This window comes from Ochotona curzoniae, unplaced genomic scaffold (assembly GCF_017591425.1).
Source record: "Ochotona curzoniae isolate NIBS_2020 unplaced genomic scaffold, NIBS_Ocur_1.0 contig_4792, whole genome shotgun sequence".
NCBI lineage: Eukaryota > Metazoa > Chordata > Mammalia > Lagomorpha > Ochotonidae > Ochotona > Ochotona curzoniae.
In genome coordinates, this window is record NW_024466389.1 from 6,796,948 (window position 1) to 6,810,204 (window position 13,257).

Genomic DNA, 13,257 nt, shown 5'->3' on the forward strand with positions numbered 1-13,257 from the left:
ATCCACTGGTGCAGGCATGAACCAGAACAAGGGAAGGCTGGTTGGGATTTGCCACAGCATCAGCTGGCAAAGTGCTGGGACAGGGGCAGTCTAGTTGTGCTAGACTGCAGAACCACCTGAAGAGTGCAAGATACAGGGCTGGGAGTGGGCCCAGTAGGGAAACTGTGGGCACTCCTCTGATGGGCTGCAACTCCCACTGGCAAGCATGAGAACAAGGACTGGGGGTGGGCCTGGCTGGACAGGCGGTGGCACCTGCTGGTGCTCTGACTGGGCGTCAGCTCCCGATGGTGTATGTGAGGGCCCACTGGGTGGAGGGCAGGGTTGGGCTGGGCCGCAGCACCCATTTGTTTGTGTAAGAAATGGGGCTGGAGATAGATCTGACGTAGCAATTGCAATGAGCAGTATGGACGTAGGCTGATGTGGGCGACAGCATGAACTGGACCCTGTACAGATGGGCACACACACAATAGGTAGGTCTAAAATCATCTAGGAAGAGATTTCTTTTGAGGATCCTCCCAACTAAACTGCTGGAGTTATAACTCAAGCTGTGGGGAGAGTGGCAGGACCTGTGTTTTGACAGTGGAGTGCGTCTGTCAAAACTAGACCTCTTTGGTAGCTTCGACAGAGCAGTGGACGGCATACCCAGATGCACGTGGAGGACAGGTCAGACCATTGGAACCTGCAGAGGACACCTGGTCCCATAGCAGAGGAAGGAGGGCAGAGCAAATTGACCAACTACCCCAGGGGAGCATGACAGCATACGCCTGAGCAAACGGACACTCAGGGGTGGCCTGCGTCAGCCAATGGACCTTGGGAGGACATCCTCATCCTGTGTCTGGGAGATGGACAGCATTTCAGAACTATAGAAACCACTTGAGCAGACCCCTTGAGGCACGCGGCACATCAGGGACCCTGGGATGACACCGGGTGGCCGTTCCCCATCCCCGAGTGCTGAGGTGGTTGGGGGGGGGGCTGGGTGTGACTTCTCCCCTTGTCTCTCCCTTCTCCCCGATATAGGAAGAAGGAAAAGAAAACGTGGAAACAAAGGTCTCACCCATTTCTCCCCTGATCTTGGATCCATCTCACCCCAATCACCCTATGTAATCACCCTAATGTAAACATCATCAAAAATAAAATTAAAAAAATACAGTCTGTGTGTAAAAAAGTGAAACCATCTCAGGTTAGCAAACAGCGCAGCCTTGGATGCAGTGGTCCGTGAGGCGGAGCATTTGAGGCATAGCATGAGCCGACTTGCAGGTCCCGCTGTGGCCCCAGAGGTCGCTGGGCACCGGGAAGGGCGTAGTTTGCTTGGTGATGTGCCTCAAGCACAAAATCCGCTTCACTCATCAGCTTTTTTTGCCTGTTGGTTACACGTTGAAAGGATAGTATTTTGGGCATACTGGATTATATATGGTCCATCAAAGTTAATTTCACCTTTTAAACATATACTGAGCTGGGCACCGTGGCATATCTGGTTAAGCTACTTCTTGGGACACACCTCCACACACCCCGTCCCGGTGCGTCTCAGAGTCAGGGCACCTCTGTCTCCAATCTAGCTTGCTGCCTATTGACCTGGAAAAGCAGAGTGTGAGGATTCAGGTGTTTGGGACTCTGCCACCCCTAGGAGAGACCCAGAGGGGAATCCAGGCTCCGGGTTTCAGCAGTCCCAGCCAGGGGCTGTCACAGGTATTTGAGGGAATGAACTAGTGGATGGAATACCTCTCGCTGTCGCTCCCTCTCCTGTCAATCTGTCTTTCCAATATATCCCCCCCAACACCACCAAAAAAAGTGCAGTGATCTCCTCTGTTGCCTGTGTGCAACTTGCATTGCATTTCCTGCCTGGGGGAGGCCTGGAAGGCAGGAGGCAGGAGGAATCCGACGCAGCTGGGGCACCAGGTGCGGGGAGGGAGGTCAGGAAAGAGCGGCTGGAACTGGAAGGAAGCAAACCCACCGGGATGCGCAAATGCACGCACCTGCAAGGGTGTGAGTGCTCCCGGGAGTATGGTCGGGATGCTGTTTTAAGAAGGGAAGGAAGTGGCCTGCCCCAGTAGTCCCTAGAGGCTGCCGCGCGGGTGGAGGGCAGACTGCGTGAAGCACATCAAAGGGCAGTCGCTCCTTCCACGTGGGCGATAAGCAGGGCCCCAGTCTTCCCTGAGTCCGTCCCTCCCCTGGGCCTCAGTTTCCCCACCTCGGGAGCCCGACCCAGCGGCTCTTGGCAGAGGCAGCCGACGCCAGGGGGCGCCTCCTCGATGGCTCGGCGCTCGGCTGGCCAGGCTCCGGCGCGTCGCCCGCTCGATTGATCGGGTCGGGGCGGTCCGGAGCGCCGCCGGCCTGCGCCATTGAGGAGCGGCGGAGCGCAGGCAGAGCCGGGCTGAGGCTGCGGCCGGCGACACCTCAGGTAGGGGCCGGGCAGGGTCGGCGCGGGCCGCGGGGAAGGGCAGGGCCGGCGCGGGCCGGCGGGCGGCCGCTCGGGCCCTGCTGGGGAGCGCGGCACGCGGGCGCCGGCGTCCGGGCCCTCCCCGGCTCCCTGGGCGCCCTCCCCGGCTCCCTGGGCGCCCTCCCCGGCGGGGACTGCTGAGTGCCAGAGCCGGGCAGAGTGCAGCCAGCCCGGGGTCCCTGGCCGGGGTCCCAGCAGCCTGGCGCCTCGGGCTGGCAGCTCTCCGCCTTGGGGCCGCGGTGCGAGCCCCCCGCGCGCTCCCCAGGTCTTCCTCTCACGCCCGGGAAGGGGGCGTCCAGCACCTCTAACCAGCCCCTCTAGGGGAGCGGAGGGCGGGGTGGGGATCCTGGTCTCCCCGCTCCCTCCACCGGCACCTGCCCCTCCAGACTTTGTGTGGGACCCTGGAGGGGGACTTGGGGCTTAGGGCGGCCCGCGTCTCCCCCGCACTCCGGGCCCGGAGCTCCCTGGCCGCCTCGGGGAGGGACGCCCCACTCCAGTTGCCAGACCTGCCCGTTCCCGGGTCTGGCAGCCTGGCCGGGCAGGGGCCTGGCTCAAGGTCACACCCGGCTGCCTGCCCCGATGCCCAGGGACACCTGTCCCATGGCGGGGTGGGGGCCAACGCCAGGCAGCTACCGGGAGCCCTGCTAGGCTGTAAACACTTGGGGATTCTGGCCGATCTGGCGCCCTTTCCTGCCGCCGGATTCCTAAGGGGACTCCTTGGAAGTGGCCCCTTGGAGCTGCTGGGGGTGCTTGCTGGTCTGGGCCTCCCCGAGCAGGGACAGGGACGCGTGACAGCGCCCCCTCCCACCCGCTCCGTGTGTTTTTCACCTGGGCTTTTACTTCTCCCACCTTCAGAGCCAGCCGGACACGGCCTGAGCTTGTGGACCACTTGTGTGTGGTTGGCCGTGGTTTTCCCGTTGCCGGGAGAGCGTGTGCTGGCAGCGAGGGCTGACTTAGTGGTAGCAGCCACAGTAAGGAGGAGCACTCTGCCTTTGGCTCCTCCTCCTGGTGCGCCCGCCCTCTGGCACCGGGTCAGTTTCACATTCTGTTTTCATTTACTTGCTTACGGTTGCGACAGAGAAATGCTCCTTTTATTCAGTCTGTTAAACATTTCTTGTTTAAAAAATTTTGCTCCTGTAACCTGTCTTTAAACAAATACCCAGTCATCCCTAGCAGATTGGTGGCATAGTACAACTGCAACCTTAAACAGAAAGTGAGGAAATAGTTTGCCAAAATTTTTAAACTCATTGTCAATAAATAAAAGTGTATCTTGGGCCCTGTGCGATGGCCTAGCGGCTAAAGTCCTCGCCCTGAACGCACCCGGCTCCCATATAGGCGCCTGTTCTAGTCCCGGCTGCTCCGCTTCCCATCCAGCTCCCTGCTTGTGGCCTGGGAAAGCATTTAAGGATGGCCCAGAGCTTTGGGACCCTGTACCTGTGTGGGTGACCTGGAAGAGCTCCTGGCTCCCATTGGTGCAGCATCGGCCGTTGCGATCACTTGGGGGGGTGAATCAATGGGCAGAAGATCTTCCTCTCTGTCTCTCCTCCTCTACCTATATCTGACTTTGCAATTAAAAAAAAATGCATCTTGTCTGGCAGCGGAAGATACTGTTGACAAGTCAGTCTCGGAGGGTGGCATAACGGTGGCTTAGCACTTCTGGGGGCTTTGTGACTGGGCTGCTGTTCGGGTGGTAGGCTCTGGTGCCCCTCACTCGAGGGGGGCTCAGGGCTAGGAGAGGACCCCCAAAGCAGGCTGCTTCTAAGTAGAGTGCCTGCTTTGTTGACTCTGGAGTCTCTGGCCTAGTGGGGAGGGGGCCTTCCCACAACACGAAAGGTTGTGGTAGGTTTTTTGCCCCAAAGTGGGAGCAGGTGCACAGTAGCTGTGTTGAATACCTGTATAAATGTAAGAGTGTTAGTTTTAGAGAAGGAGAGACAGAGAGGAAGATCTTCTGTCTGATGATTCATTTCCCAAGTGGCTGCAGTGGCCAGAGCTGTGCCGATCTGAGGCCAGGAGCCCAGAGCCTCTTCTGGGTTTCCCATGTGGGTGCAGGGTCCCAAGGCTTTGGGTTTCCTAGGCCACAAGCAGGGAGCTGAAAGGGAAGCTGGGAAACCGTCATTAGAACTGGCGCCCATATGGGATCCCAGCGCTCCCAGTGTGTTCAAGGTGAGAACTTTAGCCTTTAGGCTACCGTGCTGGACTCTCATGTTAACTCTTTTTTTTTTTTTTTAAAGATTCATTTTTATTGGAAAGTCAGATATACAGAGAGGAGGAGAGACAGAGAAGAAGATCTTCTGTCCGATGATTCACTTCCCAAGTGACCGCAATGGCCACTGCTGCACTGATCCAAAGCCAGGAGCCAGGAGCTTCTTGTGGGCCTCCCATTCAGGTGCAGGATCCCAAGGCTTTGGGCTGTCCTTGACTGCTTTCCCAGGCTACAAGCAGGGAGCTGGATGGGAAGTGGAGCACATGAACAATTGCCCATTTGGTATTCGAGAGGCCGAGGACTTTAGCCACTAGGCTTCAGTACTGGGCCCCTGAGGGTGTTTTTTGAGTGGTCTTGATAGCCGTGATGTGTGGTCGGTTTCATTGATCTGGGGTTGAGAAAATCTTTCCAAAGTTTGTTGGTTGACAGATTCCACTTTCGTGCAGCCACAGACTTAGAAGCAAGTTGCAAAGCTTGGCCGAGAGAGTGGTCCAACCTGTTCTGCCTTCTATCCTTTGATGAAGCAGTTAACGACGTCCCCAGCTGGCCTAGAGCGTTCTGGTTTTTGTAACTATTGACCGAGGTAGTTCATCCTGTCAGCATAGTTTGGTGCCCAGGCAGCGTAGTGCAGGCCCCAGACACCGCAGAAGGGTGCTAAGGCACTGCCTTCTCCTTCTCATTTATACTATTTTATGAATGAGCCTCAAGAGGAGATTTGTAGAACGTAGTTGGGGCAGTCTGGTGAGGATCATTGCAGAAGGTAAATTTTATTCATACAAAGATGTCTGAGGGCATCTCTGCCTTTCGTGGGCAGTGTAGTCTCTGTTGATGTTTGGGCTGGGTCATTCTCGGCTGTGAGGGGCTTGCCTTGTGCTGTAAAGAGGACTTCGCTTCCGTAGTCTACTCGCCAGATGCCAACAGCAGCTGCCACAGTCAGGGTGGTGAGAAGTGTCTCCAGACACTGCCAGGTCACACGCAACTGAGAACTGACTGATCAGGGCGGTCTAAAGGGAAGGGCAGACCCTGAGCAGGTATATCTGCAAGTTGCACAGGTGTTGAACGGCAGGTACTTTTTGGTCCACTTGTAAGAGTATCGAATACACTTCCAAATGTAGAGGTGTCAGTCGGCCCTGCATGTACTGACCATGGCGCATGCTGCCTCCCCCATCTTTTAAAAACCTGTTGTTTAGTTTACCTCCAGGCAGGCAGAGTAGGAAGTCAGCTTAGAAAATCATCCAGTTTTCTGCTGATTTTTTTCCCTTTCCTTTTATAGATCCTTCCATAACCATGAGTGAAAAAAGAATAAAGAGTGATGCATGATTTTTAAACATCTTTTCCTGAGAACATAGTCATGTTGGAAGGTCTTGTCGCCTGGGTTCTCAATACCTACTTGGGGAAATATGTCAATAACCTGAACACTGACCAGCTCTCCGTGGCGCTTCTCAAAGGTGAGTGGCATGTGGTACCCTTTGGTCGAGAAGGCTTGGCAGGGGCTGCGTTTCTGTTTTTCTCTCTATAGTATTTGTTCTGTTGACAGTAACGAAACTAATGCCCAGCTGGTTTTGTACTAAATGTGTCTAAAAGGTAATTATCTTCTCCCAAATGACTGCTGATTATTATAGGGTAACTGAAGCATGTAGCTGTATTGGTGTAGATTTTCAGGAATGATTAAATTCTTTGGAAATCGAAATAATTCTGCTGATTACGGTGTGTACTATGGTTTAATATTTTTAAAAATATTTCCTTTTTTATGGAGCATTGTAGAGACAGCCATGTTGTAGTGACAGTTTCATTAACTTTGGCTTCAGTTATGGTTTCATTACTAATTTTGAAATTGCTAATATTAAAATTCTGAGCTTCACTTTCTTTAGAACTAGGGAAACAGATTTCTACAGATTGCCAGTGATCAAGTGGGAAAACGCGTGAAAACCACCAGCCTGCTGGCATAGCGATCATCCTAAATGACCGCCCAGCAGAGCGCTGGGCACTCGTCCTGTGAGGGCTTCGGTGGGCTTCGTGGCGAGCTGCTGATGGCAGGACGGCGTGCCGTGTGAGGCCCTGGAGAGCTTGGCCTGTGCTTGGCACATGTAGCCCACGATTTAGCGTGGGAATTGGAAACCGCCTTCTCTCGTGTTCTTCGTTTTGATGGCACTTCTGTTGGGTCTACTCATAGTGGAGCCCTTACCCAGCGAGAGAGGGGAGGTCAGTCTGCAGCCCGTGAAAGCGTCGGAGGCAGAAGGCAGACCTCAGCCGTAGGGAGAGCCCAGCTCCCTGGAGGTGCGTTTCAGGGAGACCCCGTCAGGCTGGGAGAACTAGCAGTGGCAGAGGTGTTGGCTTAGTGTACTAGTTGAACCCCAGGGGCTCACTTGTCCTTTCTGAGTTTTTCTGACATGTCTAGCCAAGGACTGCAGCCACCGTTGTCTTCCTTGCGTGGGAAGCAGAAGTGGCTGCTTTCCTGGTCTTCTGCTTTTCCTCCTGTTGCCAAAAGGGAGATCTAAGTAGAAAGTGAAAGTAAGTGTCCTGCCTGTCCAGGAAGTGGATGCGTTCAAGACACAGATGGCATGTCACGTTCCCCTCTGGTCGCTTGGTGTCTGGCTCCTAGACATGTTGGAACTGAGGCCAGCGTAAGTTGTGTGAGATGAGGCCGAGGAAGAGAACTGCAGGCCACCACTTTGCCAGCAAGAGAATGCTCTCGGGAAGAGTAGGTGCTGAGGAACTGAATGGATGCAGAAATTTATAGTGTCTGATTTATCAGTCAAGACTAATAGCAGATTTCTAATCTCTTCATTTTAAACAAATATATCTAGTTACGGCAACTGTGTGTGTGTGCCTGGAGATACTTTTATATGTTATTTCCTTTTTAGAAAGTGTTCTTCTCTGTGGCTTTGAATGAATTTGTGGGATTTGAGAGCTGTTTGTGGAATGGAAAAGTGCTTTTTCTTTTGTAAGTGGTGTTATGGTCCATGGGCCTGGCCTGGTAGGCCTTACTCCTTGCCTTGTAACCACTATGTTCGCATATGGGCATGCCAGTTCCATTTCCCATCCAGCTCCCTGCCTGTGGCCTGGGGAAGCAGTCGAGGACGGCCCAAAGCCTTGGGACCCTGCACCCGTGTGGGAGACCCGGAAGAGGCTCCTGGCTCCTGATTTCAAATCAGCTCAGCTCTGGTCTTCGCTGCCACTTGGGGAGTGAACCAGTGGATGGAAGATCTCTCTCTCCTTCTCTCTGCAAATCTGTCTCTTCAATAGAAAATAAATAAATCTAAAAAAAAAAAAAAAGAAAAAAAGAAAAAGATGTGGGAGCCCATGTTTATGGGCCCCAGGTTCACTGTACTGTAGGGAATAGTGGCAGGCACTGAGAGAAGGGCTTTGTGAGGAATTGACACTGTGTTGGGTACTGGGGAGATAGCTGGGTGCCAAGTCCTAGAAATAACAATGTTCTTCAACCCATCTGCAAACAGGTACTAATCTAGATGCTTTGGGAGATGCGAGGAGACTGAAGTAGTGGTCAGGCTTCTGAATTTCTTGCTTTTCGTTTTTAAAGATTTATTTATTTTTATTACAAAGTCAGATATACAGAGAGGAGGAGAGACAGAGAGGAAGATCTTCCATCTGATGATTCACTCCCCAAGTGAGTGCAACGGCCGGTGCTGTGCCGATCCAGAGCCAGGAGCCAGGAGCCAGGAATTTCCTCCAGGTCTCCCACACGGGTGCAGGATCCCAAAGCATTGGGCCGTCCTCAACTGCTTTCCCAGGCCACAAGCAGGGAGCTGGATGGGAAGTGGAGCTGCCGGGACTAGAACTGGCACCCAAATAGAATCCCAGCACGCTCAAGGCGAGGACTTCAGCCACTAGGCCACACCGCCGGGCCCCCAGGTTTCTGAATTTCCTAGCCACAGTGTGGGTATGATTTCAGTTCCTCCGTTTACCAATACCTTGGGCAAATCTGTTTCTTGCTTCAGTTTCCTGTTCTGTGAATTGAAAATCATATTGTCTTTTAAAGTTCTGAATGTGGGCCGTGGGGCTGTGTTTGTGCTAGGCGTTAGCATCATTACCATTGCCCTGACCATCAGCCTAGGACTGGCTGGTGGGTCGAGTTTCAGGAGGCGACTGTGCACAGGCAGTGATGGGGAATGTGCAGTGACATGAGCAGCTGAAGGACACCGGGGTTAAGATTTCACAGGTTTAGTCATTCGGCAAACATTAATTGAGCTTTTGCTTTGGGCAAAGTGTCTGGATTGACAGCAAAGGGGAAGGAGTAGCAGGCCTGAGTTCAGACTTAAGGTCCCAGGCTGGCCTGCCTCAGAGCTGTCAGCACTGCCGCCGACTGGGCAGGCTGCGGAGGCCTGTTCACCTCTCCTCCCGTCTGTTGCCTGAGGCTTAGGGCTCTAGGATGAAAATCTCTGTCCTCCAGGCCTCCTTCATCATCTCAAACTTGTGAGAATTAAATGAGGTAATGCATGCACACAGTCAGTCTCACTCAGTGGTGCCTGCTGTTGATAGTCCGCCCCAGCTGTGCCCTCCACCCTCAGAGCGCGGTTAACTTGTTGAAGTGTGTCGTAATGCAGGACAGCACCTGTTCAATACCTGTTACCATGCAGTGTGAAGGAGGGTAGAATCCTTCCTTCTGTCTGGGGGGTCTGGGGAGCTACTGTGAGGAGGCCGTTGATTGAGAGGCTCTTCGCAGGATTTCAGTTGGTGACTTGGGGGTAAGACCCCATTCCTGGCTGAGCCTGGAGGATACCCTTGGAATGATTTGGGGCCACTGTGGCAGAGGCTCAGCATTATTCTGTGAGCATCTGTGTATCTGTAACCCAGAATTGCAGTTCTTTTTGCTGTCTTTTTATATAAACTGAGTATCAGGCTAGCACTTCAGTCCCTGGGAGCAGAGGAGCTGGCTTTTTGCTTGTTAGGGGTTGCTGGCAAGTGACCGCCCTGTATTGCATCCTGCTTTTAATGAGTGGATTTCCTAGTGATGTGAGGGGAGGAGTCTGGGATTGGCGTCCAGGAATAAGCCGGTGAGCTGTCTGCCTGGATGTTAGTGAGCAGAGCCTCCGATTGTAACATCTTACCCGACTTGGGTGCTTGGCTTGCCCCTTGGAGGCAGGGCTCTGTGGGTGTGTGCCAGGCGGGTGGGTACAGGAAGCGACCAGTCTTGAGGCACAGCTGTGTTTGCCTGACCCCTTAGCTTTTTGGTTCTTCCCTCATCGTTCTTTGCTGTTCCTTCAGCCTGTGAAACCCTCACCGTGCTCTCTGTGCACGTTAGCTTCTTTTGTTTTCATGATGTGAGTCACCTAAAGGTCTTCCCACTTCCACAAGGCGACCTAGCAGCCAGGAAAACTAGGGCCTGCCAGCCTTTGTGACAGGTTGGGTGGGGCATTGACAAATAGACTGTTCCAGAAGGAAACGAGGCTCTTGGACAGCAGCAAAACCTACAGAGATGCTTGCCGCCTTGAATTAAGTCACTTTCAGCTAATGACGCCATGAAAAATACTTTTTAATCCCTCTTAATGATCTTTTTTCCTTCCTGTGGGAATTAGATTGTTTTGCTAGGGTTGACAGTGTTTCCTTGCGATTAGTCTTAAAAATATATGAAACCGCATCTGGACAAACGCTCCTGCAAAAACCAGGCAATGAATTCAGTGCATTCGCTTGGAGTCTGCCAAATTGCTGGACTTGAGTTTTTTAGGATCCAATAACTGACAGGTTCTAAACAGTCATTTAGAGGGAGAATAATCAGGTTTTCTGCTCTATTTTGTATTTGGAGTGAAAGGCCTGTCCTTTGTAGCTAGTTCATGGTGGGTGTCTGTATTCGCTGATCCTGAAGTTGCACATCTTAGGTTTAAGTGGCTCGGAAATCGTCTTGTGTCATGCAAACACTTTTATAAAAACAACGGCTGTCTCTCCAGCATTTTGGGCCTGGGCACCCTGCCTTTTCCCTGTGTTCTCATGGAGTAGGGATCACCTGTGGCTGTAACTGAATGGTGGTATAGCTCGGAGAGGCAGAGCCGGCTCCTCCGGGATCCTGGTTTCTAGATTGGAGTCATCCTAAGAACTGGCTCTGCTTGCATTCTTTTCGTTCTTTTGCCTTCAGGCCACATATTGCACCTGTAGTGGAGGTACAGAAAACGGGTGGAGGCACTCTTTTATTAGTATAATTTAAAAAAATACTTAGCTATTTTTATTGGAAAGTCAGATTTACAGAGAAGGAGAGGCAAAAATCTTCCATCTGCTGGTTCACTCCCCAAATGGTCACGATGGCCAGAGCTGAGCCGATCCAAAGCCAGGAGCCAGGAGCTTCTTTCAGGTCTCCCACACGGGTATCGGGTCCCAAGGTTTTAGGCTATCTGCTATCATTTTCCCAAGCCGCAAGCAGGGAGCTGGATGGGAAATGGAGCAGCTGGAACTTGAACTGGCACACCCATGTGGGATCCTGGGCTGGGAGAGGATTAGGCAATTGAACCATCATGCCAGACCCTGTCAGTTTTAATGAGCTAAACCACGTGCTTTCCAACACTGTGCACCATGCTCTCTCTGCAAGGGTGGGCTTGGGGAGTGGGGTGAGGGTTGGGGGAACTTTGCAGATTCCCGGGTTTCAGTTGCAGAGATTTCTGTTGTAGTGGGGCTGGGTGGGGCCCTGGAGCCTGCCCTTGATCAGAGTGGGTGGATGTTGCTGTCCTCTGGGAAATATTAGCCAGAACTAATGGCCTCTGGGCTGTGTCTGACGTGGAGTCTCGGAATGGCTCTTACATTTTTAGCGCTTATTAAAAAAAAAAAAGAATATGCAACAGATACCATATAAAGCACAAAATACCATCTTGCCTGTTACAGCAACAGTTTGAGCCTCATCTGAACTCTTGGCTGGCAGCTGTGTTCCCGCTTTGCCAGGTGTGGTAGAGTGGGTGGTGGAGAAAGGCAGGCAGCCGGAGCCAGCTTAGCCCTGGCCTGGTTGTAAGGCTTTTCCTTCGGCTTCAGTGCTCTGCACATAGTGGGCGGCTACTCTTTGATTGGATCACTGTCACATGATGATGTTTTTAATTTTAGGTGCTGTTGAATTAGAAAATCTGCCATTAAAGAAAGATGCTTTGAAAGAACTGGAGTTGCCATTTGAAGTCAAAGCTGGTATGTGGAACTCAGGGAGACGGGAGATATTTTGAGTATAATGTTGTGACATGAAAGCTCTTAGACCTTGGGCTGGAGTTGTGGTATACGCTGCCACTACAATGCTGGCATCCCTTAAGGGCTCTGGTTTTAGTCCTGGCTGCTCCACTTCCAGTCAAGTCCCTGATAATGTGCCTGGGAAAGCAGCTGAGGACAGCCCAACTCCTTGGGCTCTGTTCCCATGTGGAAGACCTGGAGAGAACGCCTGGCTCCTGGCTTCAGCGTGGCCCAGCGCTGGCTGTTGCTGTTCTGTGGGGAGTAAAGCAGAAATGGCAGCTCTCTGTCTCCCCTCCCTGTAGCTAGCTCTGCTAGAGATCTTCCCATCTCTGCCTTTCTTCCCAGGTGGCAGCAACAGCTGGGGCTGAGCGGGGCTGGACTGGGAGCCAGGGGCTTCTTCCAGTGTCCCACGTGGGTGCAGGGGCCCGAGGAATGATGACTGAGATGTATCCAAAAGAGGATTACAAGAGACTGTGGGAGAAATGGATTAAAGTTTCTAGTGTTTTGTTTTTCAAATAGCCATGTTTTCTGAAAAATGAAATCGAAGGAACAGTTACTATATTTTGTTGTCCTTTAGCTGTCGAAGGCTATCTGTCCTTCCTCCAGTTAGTGAGAATTACAATTGTGTACTAATTATTATTAAAATTCTTTGTTGTGAAATTTGGCATATGGTTTCAGTTAAATCATAAGTTTTATTATAAAATTTATTTCACTTTTTTAAACAATCTTGTTTTAAAAATCATTTGTTGTAAACTTTCTCAATTTGTTACTGGATGACAGTCATTTGCTGTTGTTAAATACCATTTTCAAAAAATATTTATTTGGTTGAAAGACAGTTACAGAAAGATCTTCCATCCTCTAGTTTACTCCCCGAATGGCCAGAATGGTTGTGGCTCTGAGCCTGGGTGTGGGTGGCCAGGCCCAAGTTTTCAGGCCATTCTGTGCTGCCACAGATGCGGTAGAGCAGCCAGGACTCGAGCCAATGGTCCGAGAAGGGGTACTGGCATCACAGTTGGCAGTTTAACTCACTGTGCCACGATGCTAGCCTTGAAAAGTGCCGTTGTCAGTGGTATTATTACGACTGATTCTGCTGGCATCTCGGGTCTCCATGGGTAACGAGCATGCTCTGTTAACCTGTGCTGCTCTGAGAGCTAGGGTGGTAGTTGGGCCGTGTGGCTCTTTGAGGGACGTATTAGGGCAGTGCAGATGTTCTTACACTTTTCTGTAGTGGTGCCTTGGCCTGAGGGCTTGCATTCTCTGAGGCTGAGTTGGAGAATAAGCAGCACCGGCTGCCAGGCTAGTCTGCCTTCTCAGGAGGCCGGGTTCTCTGTGGCTGGCGGTGTGTCACTGCAGTACCAGCTACTGCTACTGTGGAATGGGCATGTTAGATGGGGCGCAGTCTAAAGTGGTAACTACTGGACTCACCTAACTAACTCCTAACTTAATAAGCCAGATAGTCATT

At 52.0% G+C, this 13,257-nt stretch overlaps 1 protein-coding gene across 3 annotated transcripts in view; it reads left to right on the plus strand.

The window, feature by feature from the left end:
• Positions 1-5,917: 5,917 nt before the first annotated feature.
• VPS13D (vacuolar protein sorting 13 homolog D) overlaps positions 5,918-13,257 on the plus strand; it is a 245,173-nt gene continuing 237,833 nt past the window's right edge. For all 3 annotated transcript variants that reach the window (XM_040987935.1, XM_040987936.1, XM_040987937.1), the window contains exons 1-2: positions 5,918-6,088; positions 11,682-11,759. In XM_040987935.1, the coding sequence (XP_040843869.1) occupies positions 5,992-6,088; positions 11,682-11,759 (175 nt within the window). In that variant the 5' untranslated portion in view covers positions 5,918-5,991. The remainder of the gene's footprint in view (positions 6,089-11,681; positions 11,760-13,257) is intronic.